The 21,769-nt window shown below is 43.5% G+C and overlaps 1 protein-coding gene across 3 annotated transcripts in view; it reads left to right on the top strand.

Moving 5' to 3' along the window:
• Window positions 1–2,215: 2,215 nt before the first annotated feature.
• Window positions 2,216–21,769, top strand: part of LOC108024646 (uncharacterized) — a 59,221-nt gene continuing 39,667 nt past the window's right edge. The window contains exons 1-2 of one of the 3 annotated variants that reach the window (XM_050888471.1): window positions 2,216–2,992; window positions 17,005–17,167. In XM_050888471.1, coding sequence (XP_050744428.1) covers window positions 2,216–2,992; window positions 17,005–17,167 — 940 coding nt within the window. Of the gene's footprint in view, window positions 2,993–17,004; window positions 17,168–21,430; window positions 21,572–21,769 lie in introns of those variants that run through there. The other 2 variants (XM_044091920.2, XM_050888472.1) reach the window with 2 other exon arrangements.

Genomic DNA, 21,769 nt, shown 5'->3' with positions numbered 1-21,769 from the left:
TCATTAAAAATTTTTGCTTTGATGCTACCAAATTCTTTTTGTAAGTTTCTTTGTACTTTCCAGCTTTGTATCTAACAGGGCCACAAAACATACTTTCAAAGGACCCCGGCGGTCGGTCGGTCCGTTCTGTGCTCTGTGTATGTCCTTGCCCAGTGATTATGTTCCAGGACTAAGCCCCGGTTTTTCGGTTTTTGTAATTAAGCCCCCCCCGGAGCCACAAAAGTTGCATATGCTTCGCCCACACACGCGTATCTCTTTTTCCCCCAAAAGAAGATAGTGTGCACACAAATTGAACACGATTGCAACTGGCTAAATTGTGTTGGCCAAAATGCAAACTTTCCACTTGCCGGCATCTTAATCGCCGGCAAGAGTCAGAAAGTTGCAGCCGTCTTGCCTGTCCAAAATTCAAGAAACTAAACTATTCCTGCTCTGCCACCAAAACTTTTGATCTTGAGTTGTGCAAATATTTTTCATTATGCGGGCCAAGTATTTATGGAATTATGGAAATTTGTTTTCAAGATATTTTCATTTCGTTCCCTGGCAAAAACGGGGAGGTGAGTCCTGCAGATACGAGAGCTGTTTTAAGGGCATAATCCGGGTCGTTTCGGAGTTGTTGCGGTTGTTTTAATAACACTTGGTTAGTGTTTTTTGAATACACAATGAAAGTTATATGTGGTGTATGGTTTTATGCTTGTTATTTTGTTTAGGCCAGGAATACTTCCTTGGCTTTACAATTAAATGGGCGAAAATGTTGAAGGGGTCTTATGACTGGCAACCCATTTATTAGATCATTAAAAACTGTTTCCAATCTGTTCACAGCCATTGATTGATTGCCAAACTTCTCGAATTATCCCTGCATTCAAGTCTGGCCTGCAATTTTGAAAGTCCCTCAGTCAAGTACCCGATTGACTTCTGATCCTGATTGATTCTACACGAATGTTGTAAAATGAGGCTCTCTGGCCGGCAGGCAGTCTGACAATTAACCATGGCCAACCGGCTGGCACATCTCTGAGCCCAGGAATTTGGCCGAGGGCAGTGGCTACAATGGCTGGACACGTGCACCTGTTTTGTCACATCTAATATTCTATTGTTTGGCCTGTTGCAAGGACTCGTTTCTGGCCAAAATGCGTTTCTCTACGCTCCAAGAAGGAAAGGCAGCCGGAGTCAACAATGGACTGTGGACAGAGGCATGCAAATTGGCCAGGAAGGGGGCAAAAAGGGAAAGGGAATGAGAAGCAGCAGGAGCAGGAGCAGGAGCCAGAAGGAAAATGGGGAACAGGCCCAGCCAATTTTTCTTGCATTTTCCTTCGAGTTTTTCGGTTTTTCCTCGTGTTATTGTTGCCCCAGCCCGTGCTGTTTGTCCAAGTTGCCATTTCAAGCGTGTTGCAATGAAAAGCAAACTTTTCCATTCCACACGCAGTTGGGGTTAGGCATTCGGTACGGTCTTTGGTCTCCAGTCTCCAGCTTTCAGTCTCCTGGCTGCAGGACTCAACAGGCGAACACGGGGCGTATACGAAATTAAAATGCACTCAGCTGAAAAATTGGTTTTCTCGTTCTTGACAAACTTTGAGTGATTTCTGAAAGCCTCCGACGAGTGCCAGCCCATTGAGGGCGAATCGGCAGATGAGGCGCCAAAATCCCACCCAAAACAAGATACTTTTACATGGAGTCAGGCATCTGCACCTTGATTTTGCCAAAAAGAAAAAAGAACGTTTTAATAAGGCATGCACTTTAATCAAGCGTGCCGAAAATAAACTCATAATTTATGGGAAGCCAAAAGAAGGCGGAATATGAAGGCCAAGAGAAATGATAACAAGATGCCAGAAAATTGCTTCACTCATTAAAAATACATGATTTGGTACTTTAAGCCCTCCTCTGACTTTTGGTAGCAGAAGCCACTAAATGGCCATTTCTTTATTTTCTTTCAATTATATTAGAGCCATGTAAAAATATAGATATTTTAAGATTCCAATCTATTTAAAATATATGTTGTCTTCAAATCCATTTGATTAATTTTTTTTTTCAGCTGAACTGGGCTAAGCGAGCTGCTTGGGCCAAGATAGCGAACCTGTCGACCGGACTTTCGGCCAGTCCCGCCGCGGGACTGGGATTCGTGGGCATCCTGCCCTGTTCGCTGCACTGGCAGCCGCCGGGCAAGGCGCCCAAGCTGCTGAGCTACTCCTCCGCTGCCCGATCCGCCAGTCAGCCGTATGCCATGCCAGCCTCCAGCAGCAACAGTTGCTGCGGCAGTTGCAGCAATGGCTGCTGCCAGGACTGCCACTGCTGCAAGCAGGACTACGAGCACTTGCCTGTACCGCGACTGCGGCACCAACAGCCGCCACCGCCGCTCTACCAAAACCCTCAGCAGCACCAGCAACAACGTCAGCAAGTCAGCTGCATCACAACCCTGCAGCAGACAACAACAACGCAGCAGTTGCAACAGCTACCAGCGGCAGCGGCATCTTCTACTCCAAGCTTTTCCTATGGCAACTGCCTTATGCCACCAACAACAACGACATCCAGTACCTTCGTCAGCAATATAGGGCCAGAACCATCGTTTCAACCCATGCAACATTGTCATTCGCATTGCAATGGCTACGCCAGCAACATGCAAGCCTGCAGCAACAATCCACCTGCTCAGTCGATGATCTTGGTGCCCTTCATGTTGCCCGTGCAACAGCAACATCCGCAGCTGCAGCTGCAGCAACAGCAGCATTTTCAAGTGCAACCTCCCTTGCCGCCGGCGGAGGATGGCAAGCCCCTGTTGCAGGCCAAGAGCGTTCCACCGCCGCCACAGCCACCGCCTCTGCTCACCCACTTTCAGTCGCTGTTGCAGGCACCACCGCTGCCACCACCTTCGCCGCTGGTGCCTCAACCACCCGTCGCCTGCCCCCTGCCCAGCAGGGCACCTGCCACGCCCCCGCTGCCGGCCACCCACAATGTGCAGAGCCTGAAAGCCGCTGCTGCATCAGCAGTCGGTGTTTACCAGCGGGTGAGTACACTTAGATTAATATTTAAAATTCAAGTTCTGTGTTTTTGGACTAAAAATAAGCAGTATTTTGGCCGTCATTTTGCTAAATAAAGCCACAAAATGAATTGTCATACCTCGTTGAGCTCGTAATTAAATTCCCAATCGACAGGTATTAAAATCTAAAAACTTTATTTTTTTCGAATTTTCACAAAAAATTATGATGCCAACCCTTAAAAAAATGGGAATATGGGTCAAAAAATAAACTTTTGTTTAAGTGATTGGGACTGTTAGCACAGTTCGCCAGCTGCTCAAAACTGTATTTCATTTACATGTAGGTCGTGATTTGGCTTAACTATCAGTAAAAAGGCCCTAAAAATAAGATAATTTTTGTCCTAAATCAACATTTATATTTTTTAAGCAGAAATCAAACGTTTTTTGGTCCTTATTGTGCTAAATAAAATCAGAATTCGGAATCTCATACCTCGTTGAGCTCGCTATAAAATTTCCTATCGATTGCCATTAAAAGCTGCATATTTTATTTTTAGTCAATTTTTCAAAAAAAATTATGACTCTACCCCTTAAAAAAAATGAAAGAATTGGTCAAAAAATAAATTTTCGTTAAAATAGTTGGTTTTGTTAGCATAGATCGTAAGCTGCTCAAAACACTTTGTCTTTTGGTTGTACGCCTCGATTTGGCTAAACTACGATTGAAAAACCACTAAAAAAAAGAGATTTTTTGTACAAATCTTATTTCATATTTTTCGAGAAAAAAACAGTATTTGGACCGTAGCTTTGCCTTAAATATTCGTAGTAAGGAAGGTCTTACCTCGCTGAGCTCGGCATTAAGTTTCTATTTGTTTGGATTGAGACCTGAGCATTTTTTCGGAAAAAGAAGTATGAAATCGCACCTTGGGAAAATGTCGAAAGTTGGTTTAGGAATGTATATTCATAGAAGAAGTGAAAGCCGACTGTGCGCCTCACTTTTACTAAATATCAAATGAAAATCTGGCAAAGATTGGAGTCGCAACCCGATTTTTTTCGCAAACAATAGTATTTGTCAAATAATTAAAGATGTATCTAAGCCTAATCTCTTGGGTATTGTAGATATCCTGATTGATTCACCTGAAATTTAAGCCGAATCAAGGCAAAGGTACCTGTGTGATATGTTCCATATCGATCGAAGGTGGCTGGCTGTTAACGGGGAATATTTGTAGTACATCAGCAGCACTTAGTCAATGGCTGCAAATCCTCCTGGGCTACTAAAATGTTGCAATTTGCGAAGCACAACAGGGGCAGGGACAATGCCACGTATACTTAATATTTATGGGTGTGCTGCTGCTACTGCTGCTGCTGCCAAACTTCAATTTACATAAACATAAAAGACAAGCAACATCGGAGGAGCTCTTCCCGTAGAATCTGCATGCATGTTGTTGGTGAGATTTAGCGCAGCGACAGGACACAAAAAATCAAAGCTACAAGGGGTTTTTGGGGGGTCGAAATGCAAATCGGAACGAGCGGAAGTGAAAGCGCAGATATGGAAGGACCTGCGGGGGGCTATGGAGGGTTAAGGCGGGCTTACGGCGAGCACGAAAAACTAATGCATAACCTAGTAAGATCATCAACACGAAATTTTACAGCAAACTCATGTCCAAGGATGTGGAAATAAACTAGTTGTTTTTGTTGCCATGGCCGCTACCTCTGCCACTTTTACCCCACCTTTACACTTTTTAAGACCCCGAACCCCGGCTGCCCCAATGTTGTCCTGCGCTCAATGACTTTTGCATTTAATATGAGTAAGGAAGCGCAGGACAACAAGAGAAACAGCCAGCAGATAAGCACACAGAAAGGAATTTTGATAGGTTAAGATCATTGATTATACGATTTCTATTATACTAAGGATCTTCATTCATATAGAGGAGCTTGAACGAAATAAAATGTATATAATGACCCATCAAATTTGACATTTTAGGAGGATGTAGCTATAATTTTTAGTGATGTGAAGTTTAAGTTAATGTAACTTAATTTTTCTCCGTGCAGCGGTGGGCAAAAGCTGAGCTGGACTTGAGGATTGGTCCTCGGCCCTTTACGGCGGGCCGAGTCCTGGCCAGCGACATGCAAAACGTGCTGTTTAAATTACGTTCCTGCCGGCAGATTTCAGATTTCGGATTTCAGGTGGGGCCGCCGCCTGCAAGGACAAGCAGATAGTGTCTGCTGTCGGTTCGCCTCCTCGGCTCCTCAGCTGCTTTACTTCGAGGATTCGTTTATTTGATAGCCCTGCTTTTGATGCTCCTGCATAGCGGATAAGTTTGCCCTGATTAAGAATCTGAAACAGCAAAAAAGCTGGCACAAAAAGTATAAGGCAAAACGCGATGTCAAAGACTCGTTGGTGGGAAAAGCCGAGTGGTCACTCTGTCGCTGTGGATTGCAATGGGAAAATTCATAAGATTGCCGTCAGCAGTTTACATTGCTCATTTCTGATGACAACTCTGTGTGGCATCTCATTTGCCTGCTAGTTTCTTCAAGTGAATCATATTTTACATGCGAAATAAACATAAGCAAAATGCACATCATAGTCCTGCATCCTTAATGCTGTTCATTCACATGTGCTTAAGTAGTTTTATTTACGAGGAGCACACTCGCACTCAGAGGACTCTGGACTCTATCTGCACATTTGAATGTTAAATCTTTTATGAAATGCCTTTTTTCGACAGTCCGTCTGTCCGTCCGCCTGTCCATATCTAATACATCCAGAAAATACTCATGTGAGAGTGCTTTTGAGTGGGCGAGTGTGAGTGTGTGTTGTTGTGGTCTTCCTGCAACTTAACAATACCTTTTCCTCACTTTCCCCAGCTTTTTCCCTGCTCTCCATCCGCCGGCATTCGCTTTCATTTGTTTTTGCATTTCCTTCCTCTACTGCTGAACAACTGAGCGCGCTATCATGCACAAAGAAAGCATTTTATGTGCTGCCTTTAATGTTTGCACTGGCCCACTGTTATAATGTACTCCCACCCCGGCATGTGTGGGTAAGTAAAGTACATGTGTGAGTGTATGCAGCAGTATGGGTGGGCACTTAAAAAAAATGTATAAAATATTATTTAAGTTTTCCTAAAATTTTATAATTGGTGCCTAAAGGTATGCAACACTATATTTTTAGACAGAATTTCCCTTCAAATGATTACAAGGAAATATTTAAATTTTTCACTGCATACTTCTGGGCCCCTTTATAGGTGCTTTTAAAATCGCTCGAATATGTTCGCCACTGCGCATACAAACGAAACTTCGGGAAAAATCCTATTTATTAAAATCTGATCATTTCGATTTCTTTCTGTGTTTTTTGGCCACAATGATTTCGGTTCTTGGGCCCCTGTATTAGAAAGTTTTCTCGGATCTGTTGTGCATTCGAGAACACTTGAAGCCCGGGCATCGTCTGGTTGTCTTTGGCCACCCACTTGACCCCGCCCCCGGCATTATTCTGGAAAAACAGTTGGTTTCCATCTAATAATTGTTCTGCTCATATTCCATATGCACTTGCGGAATATTTCAAAGCGGATTTCGTTGTTGGAGCTTAGTTGTTTTTATGGTTTTTTTCTGCCACTTTCTTTGCTAAGCATGAGCTATTCCACATTGTTTATTTGGGCTGTCGAAATTTCTTGCTTAATTCAGCTCCCTGGAAACGAGGCTGTGGGGAAGTGTTACTAAGTACTTACATCATAAATGGAAATGTGGCCAGAAAAACAATTAATGCTAAATGAGTGGTAATGAAGCAGGCGGAGTTTTTATCGTGGACGGTTTTGAATAGCATTTACTAAGAGGCTTTTGCTGAGCCCACAATTATGTTCCGGAAATTAATATGCGATCAAATGCCTGCTTGCCAGCTCTTATAAATGGCAAAGGTTAAGCTTTTATTTGACGTAATATTTAAGATTTCATACTTATAAATATCTGAATTATTTAAAAAGGAGCCATATCCTTAACATGCCATTTTCTTTGGTTTGCTTTTACAATTTAAAAGGATTAAAGTAATTTTCGTGGAGTGTGACAAGAGGTAATCTTCTTTGAGAGAGCACAGTAATGCATACAAGTAGAGTAAAATAGTGGGGTGCATAAGAGGTCCTCCAAAGGGGAATCCTTCGGCTGACGATGGGAACAGTGGTGACTTAATGGCCCCGAAGGGTCGCGAGTGATACGTAAGTGAATCCATATTTCATATGCCGCGTTAAGGGGGCCAGCAAAAAGCAGACACCCAAAGTGGGCAACATATTTCGAGCAATGCCAGAATGCGTCGACTTCACTGGAAGAAATCCAAGTAAAAAGTTGCACAAACCAAGCGAGGCTGTCATTATTTCGCTCTTAGCAGTGGCAAAATGAAGCTGAAACAAAACGAAATAAAGGCAGCGGAAAGGCCAGGAGCAAGCGTGGCAGAGTCGGGCGTGTCCTTGTTGCTGGTTAAGCAGAAGAAATTTGATAGCTGCGCCAAAGGATGCGATATCAAAGGACTGCCTTGTGGCCAGCGAGTGACAGGCAGGCGGCGAAGCCAAGTCTAAGGAAACGGTTGACAGCCGCAACAGCCAAACTGGCAAATTGGACAAGCGCAAGACAGGACGAGCGGAAAAAGGAAGGGGAGCCCGAGGAAACCCGCTGAAAAACGCACCCAAAAGCGCAAATCCAAGACAGAACTTGGCCTTAGGGCCAGAGCCAAAGCTGTGTGATGGCATTAACAGAATGTGGTGACTTTCTCGCCGCGCACAGTGCCTGTAAATGCGGCTCATTGCTCTCCAGAGGATGTGGCGATAGCACACACCCTCGATTCCGCCGATCTCACCATCGCAATCTTGGCTCCTCGACCACGCAGCTCTGTTAATTCAATCTGCTGGCTGACTGGCCGCGAGGTGGCGCCCCAAAGTGCCAGCCACTGCTGTTGAGTGGCCCGAATCTCACCGCATCTGATTGTGTGAGTGTCCGCCTCGTCCTTCGTGCTGGCTTGCGTCGTCCTGCGTCCTTCGGCGCGCGTGTGTGTGCGAGTGTGTCGCGCACTGGCTTGCTAGAAGGCGATTAACCCATTATGGGCTAGAGGTAGTGGGAAGGAATTTTAACTACTTAAACTAAGGCCACCTAATTTTATAGTTACAAAGCTGTCCTTAAAGTTTATGAAATTAAACCAGAACTTAAACAAGTAAGGATACAGCTTAAAAATTAGTAATATATAATAGATGCTATATGTTCTCATTATAATATTGAATTAGGATCTCATTTCTCACCGATTGTGTATAAAAAGCTAAAATTAAAAGCTAATAATTGACTTCTGATGTTTAAAAAACCTGAAACACCTAGGTAAAACAGTAGTTTAAAAACTGCAATACATTTTTTTTGATCTTGTGTTAAAATTCATCAATAAAGTTTTTACACAATTTGTCGACCAAATAATATAGAATAAATTATAATGGAAAGCAGTAATAGGAAGTGGAAAAAAATTGTTTATGTGAAAAGGTCCTTTTTAAAGTAGCAAATAAAAAGAAAAGACAGGCGCCGAAAAAAACACTTTGAATAGTGTGAAAAAATCTTTAAAAAAATCTCTTGAACGCGCGAAAAAAATGGGTTAATCATTGCGGCGGAGATAAAAAGGACGCTGGCGTCAGGAGCAGCCTCTGCTTCCTTGTTGTTGCTGTTGGCACTTGAAAGCTTTTACCACAATGCCAGTGTATTGGTGCGTGTGCCAGTGTGCTCTGTGTGTGTGCGTGTGAGTGCGCCCATCAAGTGCTCCTTTGTTTCTCGCTGTGTGTGCGAGGGCGCCAAATTTCAAAAGCAGCCGCCCAAAAGCTTTTTTCGCTGCCAAACGGGGTTTATTTTGCGCGACACTCGACATGCGACGCATCCTTTGAAAGCGTAAACGCCGTCAGCAGCTTCACTTTCAATGGCGGCCCATGCGGCGTATACTTGATACTGGGCTGCTACTCGAGAGGAGCGCTTAAGCCCTTGCCAGCCGCCAGCCCCTAATTTAATTTACCGTAAATTCAGTTTTCCCAACCCCTTTCGGGCTTTGCCGCCCTGCGTGTGTTTGTGTGTGGCTAAGGTCAAACCGCCAGGAACAGGAGCTGGGCGAATTAAATGCAATTGACAGTTGCAATTTCCAACTGGCTGTCAGGCCAAATCCCAAAGCAACTGCATTCGAAACAAGGGAGCGGAGCAGGGCCAAGTCCAAACTCGCTGCTAACACAATAAAATGCAACCTCAACTGACACAAAGAAAATGTTTTAGCGAATGTGTACCAAGAAGTCGGACGGACAAGGACGTGGGCGGAGCCAGGTCCAAGGGGGCGTGGCAAAAAATAAAAAATAAAATAAAATAAAACAAGGATAGACATCACGTAAGCGAAACAACAATGCCAAGCCAGTCTAAACCAAAAGCGCCGCGGCTGTCAAATTAAGAGGCATTCAGGCTGGCAACTTAGTGGGGAATTTTCCATCAAACAGTCTTAGTTTAGATTTCTCGCATTTCCACACACACACACACACACAGATTGCCATCGGACAATCAAGGTGACATCCGGAGAATTTTCATCGTAAGACATAATTCGCATTGCAAGTGAGAAAATCACTGAGATGCATTCGCAGCTTATTGAATCAATCATTTTGGTTAAGTAAGCAATTTGCACCGAAGGCGTTGATTCATCTGCTCCACAGTCCATGATTCCGGCTCACATGTAATCGTAATTGAAATATGCTCAAATTAAAGTTTGGCAACCACTCAGCCTGAATCGTAATTTAGTTTCATTGCCCGAGCAGCACAATAAGGACCTCAGAAGTTGTTGTCGCAAATTTGCCTAAAGTAATGAATAGGCTGGCATGTCCTTACACCGAAAAAAATGACATCGTTAATCAGAAATAATCAGTATCTACTGTACTTTACTTTTATTTGGGCCAATTATTGTTTTTAATTAAATATTCTAAGTCTTCAAAGTCCGAATTCAGGTCTGAGCATTTAATAAAAATTTATTTGACGTAAACTAAATGTGTATTATTAGCGAAAAAATTTTAAATTTGAAAAGAACTTTTTTTTTTTATTGAAGTCTTATCAATCCAATTTTTTATTAGTTCCACAATTATTTTCTTAAATGTAATACCCTGCCTGTACTCCCAGTGCACGCACATAAAATAAAACAACTGTCGATGTCTGTCTCAGCTCAGAGTTCGTTAAATATTTTTCGAAATTCTTCTCCAGCTTAGAGTGAAATTTATTTAATGGCAAATATTTGCCAGATATTACCTGTCCATCGGGGGAACGAGGGCTGTTAAATTAGAATGCAGACTCAAGGAGGCCTGGCAGCTGGGACTTTGAACTTCGTCTAATGACCGAGGCATGTGAGTTGTTTGTTTCATTCCGATGCATTTTGTTGGTCAATTAATTTGCATGTCGTTGGTGGCCGTAACTAACGATAACACAGGCTCCCCCGAAGATGTGCGAGTGAACACGGTGGGGCACCTCCGCTCCCAGGTGGTATTCCTTCATTAAATTAGTGCTCGGTGTGTGTGGTGACTTTGACAAAGCGGCTGTCTGTCAGCCAGTTGGTCAACTCGGAGTATCCTTGCAGATGGCTCGTTACGTTGCCTTGTTTTGTTTGTCTTTTGCAACGTGTGCGGGCATCTTTATTTTCAATAAAAGATACAGAAAAAAGAAGGGCCTCGTAGTGAAACGTAAAATAAATTGCAGCCACGAACGAGCCCCATGTCTTTTTGGGCCTCAGTTTCCAGACTCTCCATTATATTTCCTCGCATTTCCTTTGCTTTTCGGCATTTAATTGGCCGTATAATTGATTGGAATTGTTGTTGGCCCCTGTTTGCAGTTGTTGTGGCCGTTTCCTGGTATTCAATCCCCCTCATCTAACTCATTATTTGTGTGTGTGGAGTGTGTGTGTGTTCGTTCCCTTGCAGCAAAACATTTCAAAATACCGGGCCAAGTGGCAAAGTTTCTTTGGCCAACTATTGAATTGGCTCGTGGCACGAGCCTTTGATAGACTTCCAAGCCCCTGCCCCGATCCTGCTGACTAGGCCTCTATAAATTTGTATTGTGCTGGCCTGCTCTCGGCGGTGCGTAATTAATTATATTTGCCTCCGACCCAAAGTGTCAGTCGGTCTCTAATTATTATTATTCCAATAGGGGGAGACTGCCCTGCCCAGAAAAACGATGCCAAGTCTGCATATCTTTTTCGGACTGGCTCTCACAGGTTGTTTGACATTAATTGATTTATTTGCCTTTTACATAAATTAGGCGCTGAATATTCGGTTTCATTGCCGAAGTGCAGGTGGTGTGAGGGCTGCTCTATGGGGTCTGATTTCACTGGGCTTAAGCATTAAAGTAGTTCAATGAGTTGGGCATTTATTTGTGAATATAGGGCTTAGGGGAAATTAAGGTCTAAGAACTCATTATATAAGACTTGCTTCTTTAAGATTTTTTTAGTTAATTATTTAGCCTTTTATTTTTGTATCACCTCCTACTACCAAGCTAATAAGGAAACAATTACAGCAAAGAGTGTGGCAAACACAATTGTTGTATCAAAACTTTTGGCATTATGCCAGTTAGCTGGTTTTAGCTGCTGTTTTTGAGCGGACCAAAGTCCGTTGCTTTTTGGCGTTCGCTCAGCTGGAAAACGCGATCGTGGCGGGGCGGCGGAAAAGGGAAAACTTTTTGACAGCACAACATGCAAAAACAAATTACCAAACAGTCAAACTGTCAATTACGGGGCAATTAGTTGGCTTCGATTAAATGGCAGTCGTTGGCCGCTGTAGTTGCTGTCGTCGCTTAAGCCGTTTTGGCCCCGTTTACAATGGCAGCACGTCGTCTGCACTCCCAACTGGGTAGCTCCAAAACTCCGTGACTCCCCCGATTTCCAAAGGCCCGGAACCTGCTGGGAAGCGCCGAAGCTGTGTGCACAAATATTTGTGGCTGAAAATTAATGTCCGACAAGCCAGCGGCATGGACAACTTTCTGTGATAATTGGCCCACTGCACTGGGCCCGCTTAAGTGGTCGGCCAGCAGTTTGATTTATTCCCGCTCCCTGGGCTGAGACTCCGGGACTCGATAGCCAGGTGCACGGATCAGATGCATCCCCGGTGGCCACTCAAACGGCAAATACACAACATTTACAACTGTGCTGCAGCTCTGCTGTGCTGGTGTCCTGGTGCTCTGGCCAGTCCAAGGATCCGAAGGCTCTCCGCCGTGCACTTTCGGGCCTGGCAACTGATAAGAAGATAAATGAGCACACTCGGCCGGCAGGAGTTAAGTCCTGCACTCAGAAAAGGATATGCCATGAGTTATCGAAATTCACAAGCAATAAACTCTGTGATTGTAATGCCAGCGGTGAGGGATGTTCGGGGGATTCGGTGCATTCATCATTTGCATTTTAACCAGCCTTTGGTTGGTTTTGGCCTTCTTTTATTTGGCTTAAAATCATTTCATTATGTAGAAAGCTGAGAGAATAAAGGTACATACTAGTATATTTCATATTATATTTGTTAGTAATTTTTCTTGTTTTCAAAATTGTATAAAAATTATCAGTTTCTGGCTTACCAAATTGTGGTCGAGGGCTTTAGACATCAAAATTTGTTAAGTTGTCAAGTACACAATATTAGAAAGCAGTATAAAATTGATAAAAAATGTATAAAAAAGAATTTTTATATAATTAAAAAAATGTTAAATGTATTAATTCTTTTAATGAAAATATGAACAAGACACAAACCGGTTCCCAGATATTTTTCTTTAAAGTGCACGACCAATAAATGTATTCGAATGCCTATAAGGAATGGCATTTGAAAGCTTTATGACAGTATAAAACAGCGGAGGTCCTTCGCCAGCAGAGGCAGAGGAACCCGTGGCAGGATATGCAAAGTGGAGCCGAGACGCTGCCCCAAAAAGCTGGCAGTCCTCAAACGTCGGCGTTCCTATATCTTTGTTTGTTTGCTCGGACCGCCGCGGGCTGGCATATGCGAACTGGAAATTATGAGCGATAGTACGCTCCGTGCGCCCCAGCGCAGTCTTGGGCTATACGGCTCCGGCTATATAGCCCCGATACGGCTCTGGATCCGGCTCGTCTGCCGTGCTTCGGCACATTTGGCATCGCTCATACGACGTGTGGTCGCAATATGCAATGTTGCATGTCCTTCCGGAAGCAACTGCCAGTGCACTGAAAAATTCAAATGATACCTGGATAATCAAATAAAAGTTTTGTATTTTTTTAAAACTATAACATATTTAAACTCCTTTTGTTTAGTAGTTAGTAGTAAATGTGTTTGGAAATGCTTCAAGGTTTAAGCCTCTCTTAATAGTACTGACTTAAATGTTTTTATTAAAGCAATGGATCATAGATGCAGGTTGGAATACGGAGTATTTTTTCTCTGTACTGTAGGCAGCTGCATTCTGCGAGTATCTACTGCACTGCACTCTTGCCGATTGATGCCTTTGGCATGCTTTTGTGTGTTGGCTCCGGCTGCAGTTTCATCTCCATCCTCAGCCCAATCTCCACAGCCGTAGCCAACCCCATCCCCATCCCCATCATCATCCTCATCCTCATCCCCATCTCATCCCAAACCATCCCATCCCAGAGCCGCAGTCTGAGTGATGTGGGGCCTAATTTATGGCCCGGTTTGCCTGCTGGCCCGTTCCGCATGCCGAAATGGCAAACGGCCACTGTCAAAGCAGGCCAGAAACTGCAACGGCAACGGCAACGGCGACTGCAGAAAATTGCATGGCATTAGATCGCCGATTGCCCCCGGAAACTGGGGTCGTATAAATTGCATTTCATACCTCGGCGCGCTGCTAATTATGCGACTTGACCCGAACCGAACCAAACCGATCCCATCCCATCCAATCCGATCCGCTGCGGTCTCCGGAGAGCCAGCTGCTGGCCTCATAAATATGCATTACAGCATATACTTTCACCTGTCGCTGGACGCGTCATCCATCAACGTCCATTAGGCCGAAGAAATGCACCAGGAAGCGGAAGTGTTGCACACAAAACACACGGTGTACGCAGGTGCCACTTCAACGGCGGCACGCAATGGGAAAATCAAAACAGGAAAGTGGGGAAGTTTCAGCCATGGAACCTTTACTTTAGCTTGAGAAATCAAATGCGAACTTGTTATTAAAATTCAATATATTTTCAGTTACTTTCTAGGTGTGCTTTTGATTTATTTAAAACCAAAAGTGAATCAAATACAAAATGGTTCTTTATTTACATAAAAACCTCAAAACTTTTCTCTTATTGCTGCAGGTATTTAATGACTAACAGAAAAAACCATATGTTCAAATATAAGTTATACTTTTATTACTAAAACAAGAACAAAGGATTTCAAATGTATCGTAGATAAATATTATTTTAAAAATACTAGCACTTTTTTGCCCCACATGTAGACTATTTGATTTATTTATTTTACAAAGTGTAAGCTGATTAAGTTGTGTAAATCAAGAACAAAAGCCACTTGTTAAATGTTATTTGAGCCAGCAGTTCTTGCTTTCGGAGCTCAATTATCATGTAGGCATTTTTCGCCAGAATCAAACGTAGCATATTTAATATGTCTGCTGGTCATTAAATAACAAACAATCTGGCTCCGTTTTCTCGGTCCTCACAGGAAGGCAGCCTGTCAACTGCCGCCGCTGCGGCCCTCCAACCTCCCAACCCCCCAATCCTCCAATCCTCATGTAGTGTATGTATAGTCCTGTCAGCGGCAACAACAAATGATAAAATGTTTGCGTCCAGCCAGCGACTTTCTCTTACTTTCATCTCGGGCTGGCAAAGCGGGGGGAGTGGGGATATGAAATAATTTAATTTCGCCTGCCATGTTCGCCGCAGGCCGTCGCCCGCTGAATTTGTTTTATTAAAAACTGTACACTATACCATACTCGTACTGTACGGGCAAACACACAAATGAAAGAAATGAAATCAAATACTCAAAAATGAGCAAATAAGGCCAAACGAAACGAGCAGAAACAAAACGAAGGCGCAGCGACAACATGAAAACAGAGAGAAATGTACAAAATATGTGCACGATGGGGCTGGGCAATTTGTAATTTCTCGGTCTTGGGGTAAATCGCAAAACGCTTTGTTTCGCAGATTTCCTTTGACGGCTTGACGGTTATTTAATTTGCTCGCCCCCCAGAAACTGGGCCACGAAATCTACGTAATCCCCGAGTCCGCGACCCACACCCCGCTTTCAAAATCGAAGGCTGCGGGGGATTGAAAGTTGATGCTAATGCTATAAAGGCTACCCCATCATTTGTCTTCATTCATCTTCGGCAATTGTCCACCCATCCGAGCTTCGAAACGCCACTCGAAATCATTAATATCAAATATTATCCCCGCCTGGCAGTGCCCAACTCTGAATTCTAAATAGTAATACGGGCGGCATATTCATAAATACAAAATAACTTCAGTGCCATTTAGCGGTGCCACGCAACGCCCATTTTTTAGTGTGGGAAACAGTAGCTACACAGTAAGAAATTTAATTTAATAAATTCCCTTTTTCCATGGCATACAAAGAAACAATATTTCTGTATCTTTTTGCAGCTCAAGAAATGCTTTCTTCTTAAAAATTCTATAAGACTTTATAAAATCCAATGCACATGATATTGTATCTGTTCGATTTTTTATTTTTCAAGAAATATTTTAATGCACTTATAGGTATTAAAAGGAGTACATACATTTTTCAATACCTTTTCTCAGAGTGCCTGGACCTTTTTTCATATTTATCGGCGCTGTTCCCTGTTCTTTATTAAGCAAACTAATCATGACCCTTTGTGGCCGACACGTGGCTGCTGAAAGTGGACCCGGGGACATCAAATAATGTGCGCTCTGATGGCCGGAATGGGTCCAGAATCCAGGACACCGAATCTACAAGGATCCCTGGCTGGCATTCCCATAACGCCGAGCATATTCAAGGTTCGCCCAGGCAAATCCTTTAAGTGTCATTCGGTGGCCCCCCGAAAATTCGGTTGCAACGCTTGCTCTAGTTTTCCTCGGGTTTTTCCTCTTTTTTCCTTCTGTTTTTCCTGCTCTTCCCGCACCTTTACGCCAGAGTTGTTTGCTCACTTTTTATGCGTTTGGATTTGCACATTTGGACACTAGTTAATTATGTTCTTAGTCCCTTTTATGTCACAATTTTCATTTGGCAACATCAAATAAACTAAATGTCCGGCAGGGGCTCGGCCGGAAAACTGGGGAAAACTGTCTACCGCAATTGTCGTGGCAAGGTAAACAAATATGCGTATATGGCTGGCTGGCTAACTACATTGGCCATTGGCTGCAGTCCTGATCCTGGGCTGCCATGGGCTGCCATGGTGGTCCTGGGGGTGGAATTCCGGGGTGTTTGGGGTGGAACAAATGTGCCTATTTGTAGCCGGGTTCGGGTTTTTGGACACCCTCCTTTGGTGCGGTCGCCTGCTATAAAATTCTGTGCGGAATGGACATTCGGACTTTTAATATGCTCGAGTAATGTCTGCATTAACAGAATTCATTTGCAGGACATGGCCAGCAGCCAGGACAACCCCATCCAAGTGTGTGTGCGTGTATGTTGTGTTGTGTTTTTGGTGCTGTGTTGGTGTGGAGAAAACAAATTTATGTCGTGCTACTTGCTGAAATTGGATTTCTGCCCGCTGCTCCCCCTGGTTGTTATTGTTGTCGTCACATCGTTGCTTTTTAGTCACCGAAATGAGGGGAATGCCCAAGGAGCAAAACAAAACTTAACTTAACCCACAGGACGAGGTCCGGCAGAGAGTGGGGGTGGAATTTGTTTCCATTCCAGGTTTTAGTACGTGTAATCCTTTTTCATGATTTGCACGCCACTTCAGAGGACATTTGTCGGCCTTGGCATTAGTCTCTTGCTGGCCATTCGTCCTCAGCTCGCTCTGGGTCGTAATCAAGTTGAATGCCTCAATTAGGGCACTGTCGCCCTCGAAATTGGAACGACCTGGCACGTGTTTTTATTTTCATCTTTATCTATTTATTGTCTAATTTTAATGGTCCATCGGTCGCCTCTCCGTTGCAGAATGGCAAATTGCCCAGGAACCTGCCCGCCCTGCGTGCCATGGAAATGGCGCTGCGTACCAACTCCTTTGCCACGCCCCCACGGCCAGCCAGGACCGAAGGAGGCGGGCGGCAGGACACGGAGGACCCCGACGAGGAAATGGAGTACATGCCGCCACTGCACAGTGAGTACGAGTGTTGCACTGGGGGAAATGTCATAAAGAAACAATTGTCAATACAGAAAGTATATTCTTTCTTAAATTATAAAATATATTGAGGTCTACTTGTATATTTCCTAAACTAATTAGGATGTTTACAAGCTTCCTATAATAATATTCTTGTTTTTCCTCAAAAAAACATACCTTTAAACCTTAAATTTGTATATTATTTTAAAAAATGCCCTGATATCATAATTTTTTAATCAGTGATATCTTGCACGAAGGCCTGGGATCACTTCAAAAATATATCCAAAAGTTACAAGTTTGATGTGTGATTGACAAATGAGATTACAGCTGAGGGCCAACATTGTCGTGTTTTTTTCGCAGTGTGAGGCAGTACCTTTCCCCGTCCAGTGGCAAATTCAATTAAAAATTTTTGAAACTGCTCCACCTGCACGTGCGTGACGAGCTTCTGACGTCCAGCAATGATGGTCGGGAGCAGCAGCACCTGGCTATCCTGATATCCTGCCATCCGGCTGTTCCGGCGGTCCATTGGTTGGTCCTTTCGGTCCTTTGGTCCTTCGGTCCAGTGGTCCACTGGTCCACTGCTCCGTTGTCAGAGCCACTGTCAGGCGTTTCAATTTACTTTTATGTCTCGCAGCCTTATCGCGGCGCAAATTGAAATGAAATCTTGACACAATCAGCATGCCCATGCCACCGTGCCACCCTGCCACCGGCAGCTCGGATTCCCACATACAATTAAGTTAAACGCTGACCATCAATTATGGCACGGGCTCTAAGGCAGCTGGGTGCAAAAGTTTGTAGCCCAAAAATATACATACACAAATAGCCAGGGCGGCAAAAAGGCAAGCAAAAAAACACACACCAGGGGAAAGCCGAGTGAAAGCTACAAAAAATTGTCAACTTATGCGGGAGTCCCTGCCCCTTTCTCCCACCCCCTGCTTTTCCGGATGTTTCGCTAAAGATGATATCAAAAACTTTCCTCCGAAAGCTGCCGGCAAACAAAAGCCGTAGCCATGGCAAATGGTCTCGAGATCTCTGCCGCGTTTATTTATATTAATATTTTTATCATTTTACGACGACTATACAAATGTGAAAGACGCCTGGCCTGACCACCTTGAGCCGGGATTGCGGCCGAAAACTTTTTGGCCCCAACTTAAATTCACTTTATTTAGTCGTTGTGCTGAGCAACCGTATTAATCCGCTGCCAGAGCGCCATTTACATTTCATTTGTGGGCCCCGCCCTTAGATATGATAGAATAATGAATGTATAAATCAGGACGAAACTTTTTGCGTTCCGCCTTGTGTGGTTGGTGCCTAGCATATTATGTAATAAATCAATGCAGGGGGATTTATGTGCGGAAGATGCTCTGGGTTGTTGGCCAAGGTCGAGTTAACTCTTTTCCGGGAGGGAATTGTGGGGTTAAAAATATGAATTATTATTATAAATACATTCCTTGTAAATTAGTATTTTATGTGCATATCAATTAAAATAATAAGTAATTTAAAAATAATTTATGTTACATGGATCTAGCTTAAAGCAAATCTTTAATAAGCGTATACATGTCGGAAAATCATGAGGAAATTTGAATTACTTGTGTTTTGTTTATATGTTTCTACAATACCAACTTCACAATTGGTTTCCAATGCAATAAATTAATCAAATTATTTAAATCCTAGCTAAATTTAAGTGTTCTTTTTCCACGAAGACTGGCATTAAGGGGTCTCAGATTCAAGGGGAAATTTGCATCAGCTGGCTTTCGTCTCCGCGACTTTGCCCGCCTTTAAAAAACCCCGCGGCAGCAGCTGTAAGTGCTTCGCTTTGCAGCTGTTCCAATTTTTAGTGTAAATAACCCCGGCAGCAGCAGCCTTGTTTTTGCCCGCTGCTTGAGTTTTCCCAGCCACCCCTCCGCCCCCAACCACCTGCCACGCGCCACCCGCCACCTTCCACTTTCCACGCTTTCCCTCTTCGGCACACTTGTCAATATGAAAATGTTGCTGCTGGGCCGCTGATGTTGCCGGTGGCGCTGCTGTTGCTGCTGCAGTTGCCGCTGCCGTTGCCATTCGCCGTTGCTGTTGCATTTTTTCGCTCACCTGAATGTTTGTTCAGTCAGAAAGTTTTGATTTATTTACGGCGCAAGTTTTACATTTTACACGACACTCGCCTCCAATTACACGCCGCTGCCACTGGCACAGCCAGCAACCCTTCCAACTGAACTCATTTGCACATCAGCAACCCTCGGCTGCAGCCCTAAAAAATGGGGAAAAGTGGGGGGAAAAAAGTAAAACTGAAATACTTTCCTTCAGATTTTAATCGCTCACGTGAGTCCTGCGAGAGTGTGTGTGTGTGTGCAGTTGGTGTTTGAGTTTTTACATATTTAGTCGCAGGATAATGTGTCGCCGGGCTGCTATGGCCGTTGCTGTTTTACTTTCTACTGCTCATGTTGCTTTCGCTGCCGCTTTCCCCATTTTCCGTCATTGTCGTCACGGTGAAGTTGGTCATCTGCATAATGCAGCAGATGCACAGATGCTCTAGTCATCAATAGATTTTCAGTTCTTTATAGGTCAATTCTTATTAAGTCATGGAACTATCAGAATTTACAACAACAGCTTATATTAAAATACATAATAGTATTGTATATTATATTATTAGAATATTTAGTAGGCTTCCGTTCCTTTAAATCTATATTTTAAAGCTTATAATTGTGCGTGCCACAAGGTTCTCTACTACGCGCTCGCTCGCTTCCCCAAGCTTAACCCTTTCTTGGCTGAAGGTCTTGCACTGCCGTTGTTGCATGCAACGTAACCGATATCTGTTACACCATCGTCGTCATTCCGTCCTGCTGCGAGTGTTTGTGTTTGTGCCAGCCTTATGAATATGCAACGCAGAGTTTGCCTCGTTATTCCGCCATGTGAGATTGGTATGGGTATCCGTATCCGTTTCCGCTTTGCGGGAAATCGATCAGGAGGCCGCTTTGAGATACAGTAAAAGAAGATTGTCCCTTTCGCTTTGTCATCCCATCCCCAAACTACAGTTGAACTTACTTACCTCGACCAGTGGTCTTTAAGTATTTAAACTTAGCATTTAACTTAGATACATTTTTGATTGAAATACATTTTTCAATTTAAAGATACAAAATATGAAATTAACAATAATATTTATATGAAATATGTATCATCTTAGGATAGTTAATAACAGAAACTTAAGTCTTATAATTTACTTAGGCGGATGTCCGACTTATGGAGCTTTGAGCTCGGGAAGTCGTCTGAAGTGACCTTGAAGAGCTGCGGGGAACACCCCGTGGCGTACTCTTTCCCCTTTGCCTGGCCAAAAACACGAGCCATTTGAACGACTCAGACTCATCTTGGCCACTTTTCCCCCCACATGGCCGCAAAATGCTGCCCAGACGTCTTTGGGCCCTAAGTCTGTGGAGGTCTGCGTCTAATACGCTTTCGGCGCAGAGTAACAGTTGCTAAAATGTTTTCCATTGTTTTCACGCTCAACAAAAGGCAGACAATTAGTTTTCTTAAACGACAAATCAAGTAGAAATTAAGTGGTGGCGGGCAAGGGCAAAAGCAGCCGCAACGAGCTGAGTGCTGCGGGTGGTTTGGGTGGTTCTGGGTGATTTCGGGTGGCCAAAGTGGGTGGCTGAGCGAGTGGTTTTGGGTGGCCGGGGAGTGATAACAAAACAAAAGTGGATTATTGGCTCTCGAGCGCATAAACAATAGCATGTGGGCCAGTGTATGTGTGGGTGTGCATGAGCATGGCCCTTTGTTTGTTTGCCTAGTGTAAAGCGTTTAAGAACACTCCACACACGACCCGGGGGTTTTTGCATAATGAGTAAGAAGGCGCTAATCTGTAGTTCAAAACCGCTGTTAGAACTAAACCTGGCTAAGAAAAATGATAAGACAGATTAACAGAGCGGGATAAGGTCCTTTGTATAACAGAGAGATGTGCTATAAAATCCCATAAAAGTAGGGAAATACCTTGAAAGCAAAACTATAAAGAAAATCCTGGAAAAACCCAAAGCTAAGACTGCAACCTTTTCGAAATTCCAAGTGCGCACGCCTGAGAGGGAGATTTTCCTGCCAGCGCTTCGGTTATTGTTCGGGAGTTTTCCTTATGGCCAACACGACTGCTGGTCCGTCGGCAAGGATGAAAGGATTTCGGAGCGGCAGCGACGCCGGCAGAATAACGGTAAACGACCGGAGCGGTACGATGTGTTGACTATTTGTGAGGCGGACGAAGGCGCTTCGCTTTCAGTTTGAATTGTGTCCTCGTTAAGAAAGGATATTCGTTACATTGTTGTTAAGTTGTTATTATAATTTCTCAAACAAACCAACCAACCAACCAAAGGCAAACCGAAAGCCAACTGCTCGCTAAAGAGAATTCAAAATAAAAACCGAAAAGTAAGGAAAAGCGAAAAAAAGGAAAACCAGAAATCGACGAAGTGCAATAAACGAAAGCCGAACAACGAAAAACTAACCAAGAACTGAACGATGATAAAAATATAAATTTTACAAAGATAATAAATATTAAAAACTGCCAGAAACAAAATAAAACGAAATATTTATAAACAATTTATATACTTATTTTTAAAAAAGGTT

Source organism: Drosophila biarmipes, chromosome 3R (assembly GCF_025231255.1).
Source record: "Drosophila biarmipes strain raj3 chromosome 3R, RU_DBia_V1.1, whole genome shotgun sequence".
Classification (NCBI taxonomy): domain Eukaryota; kingdom Metazoa; phylum Arthropoda; class Insecta; order Diptera; family Drosophilidae; genus Drosophila; species Drosophila biarmipes.
Note: the sequence above shows the minus strand (reverse complement) of the source record. Positions and strands in the feature narration are given on the sequence as shown.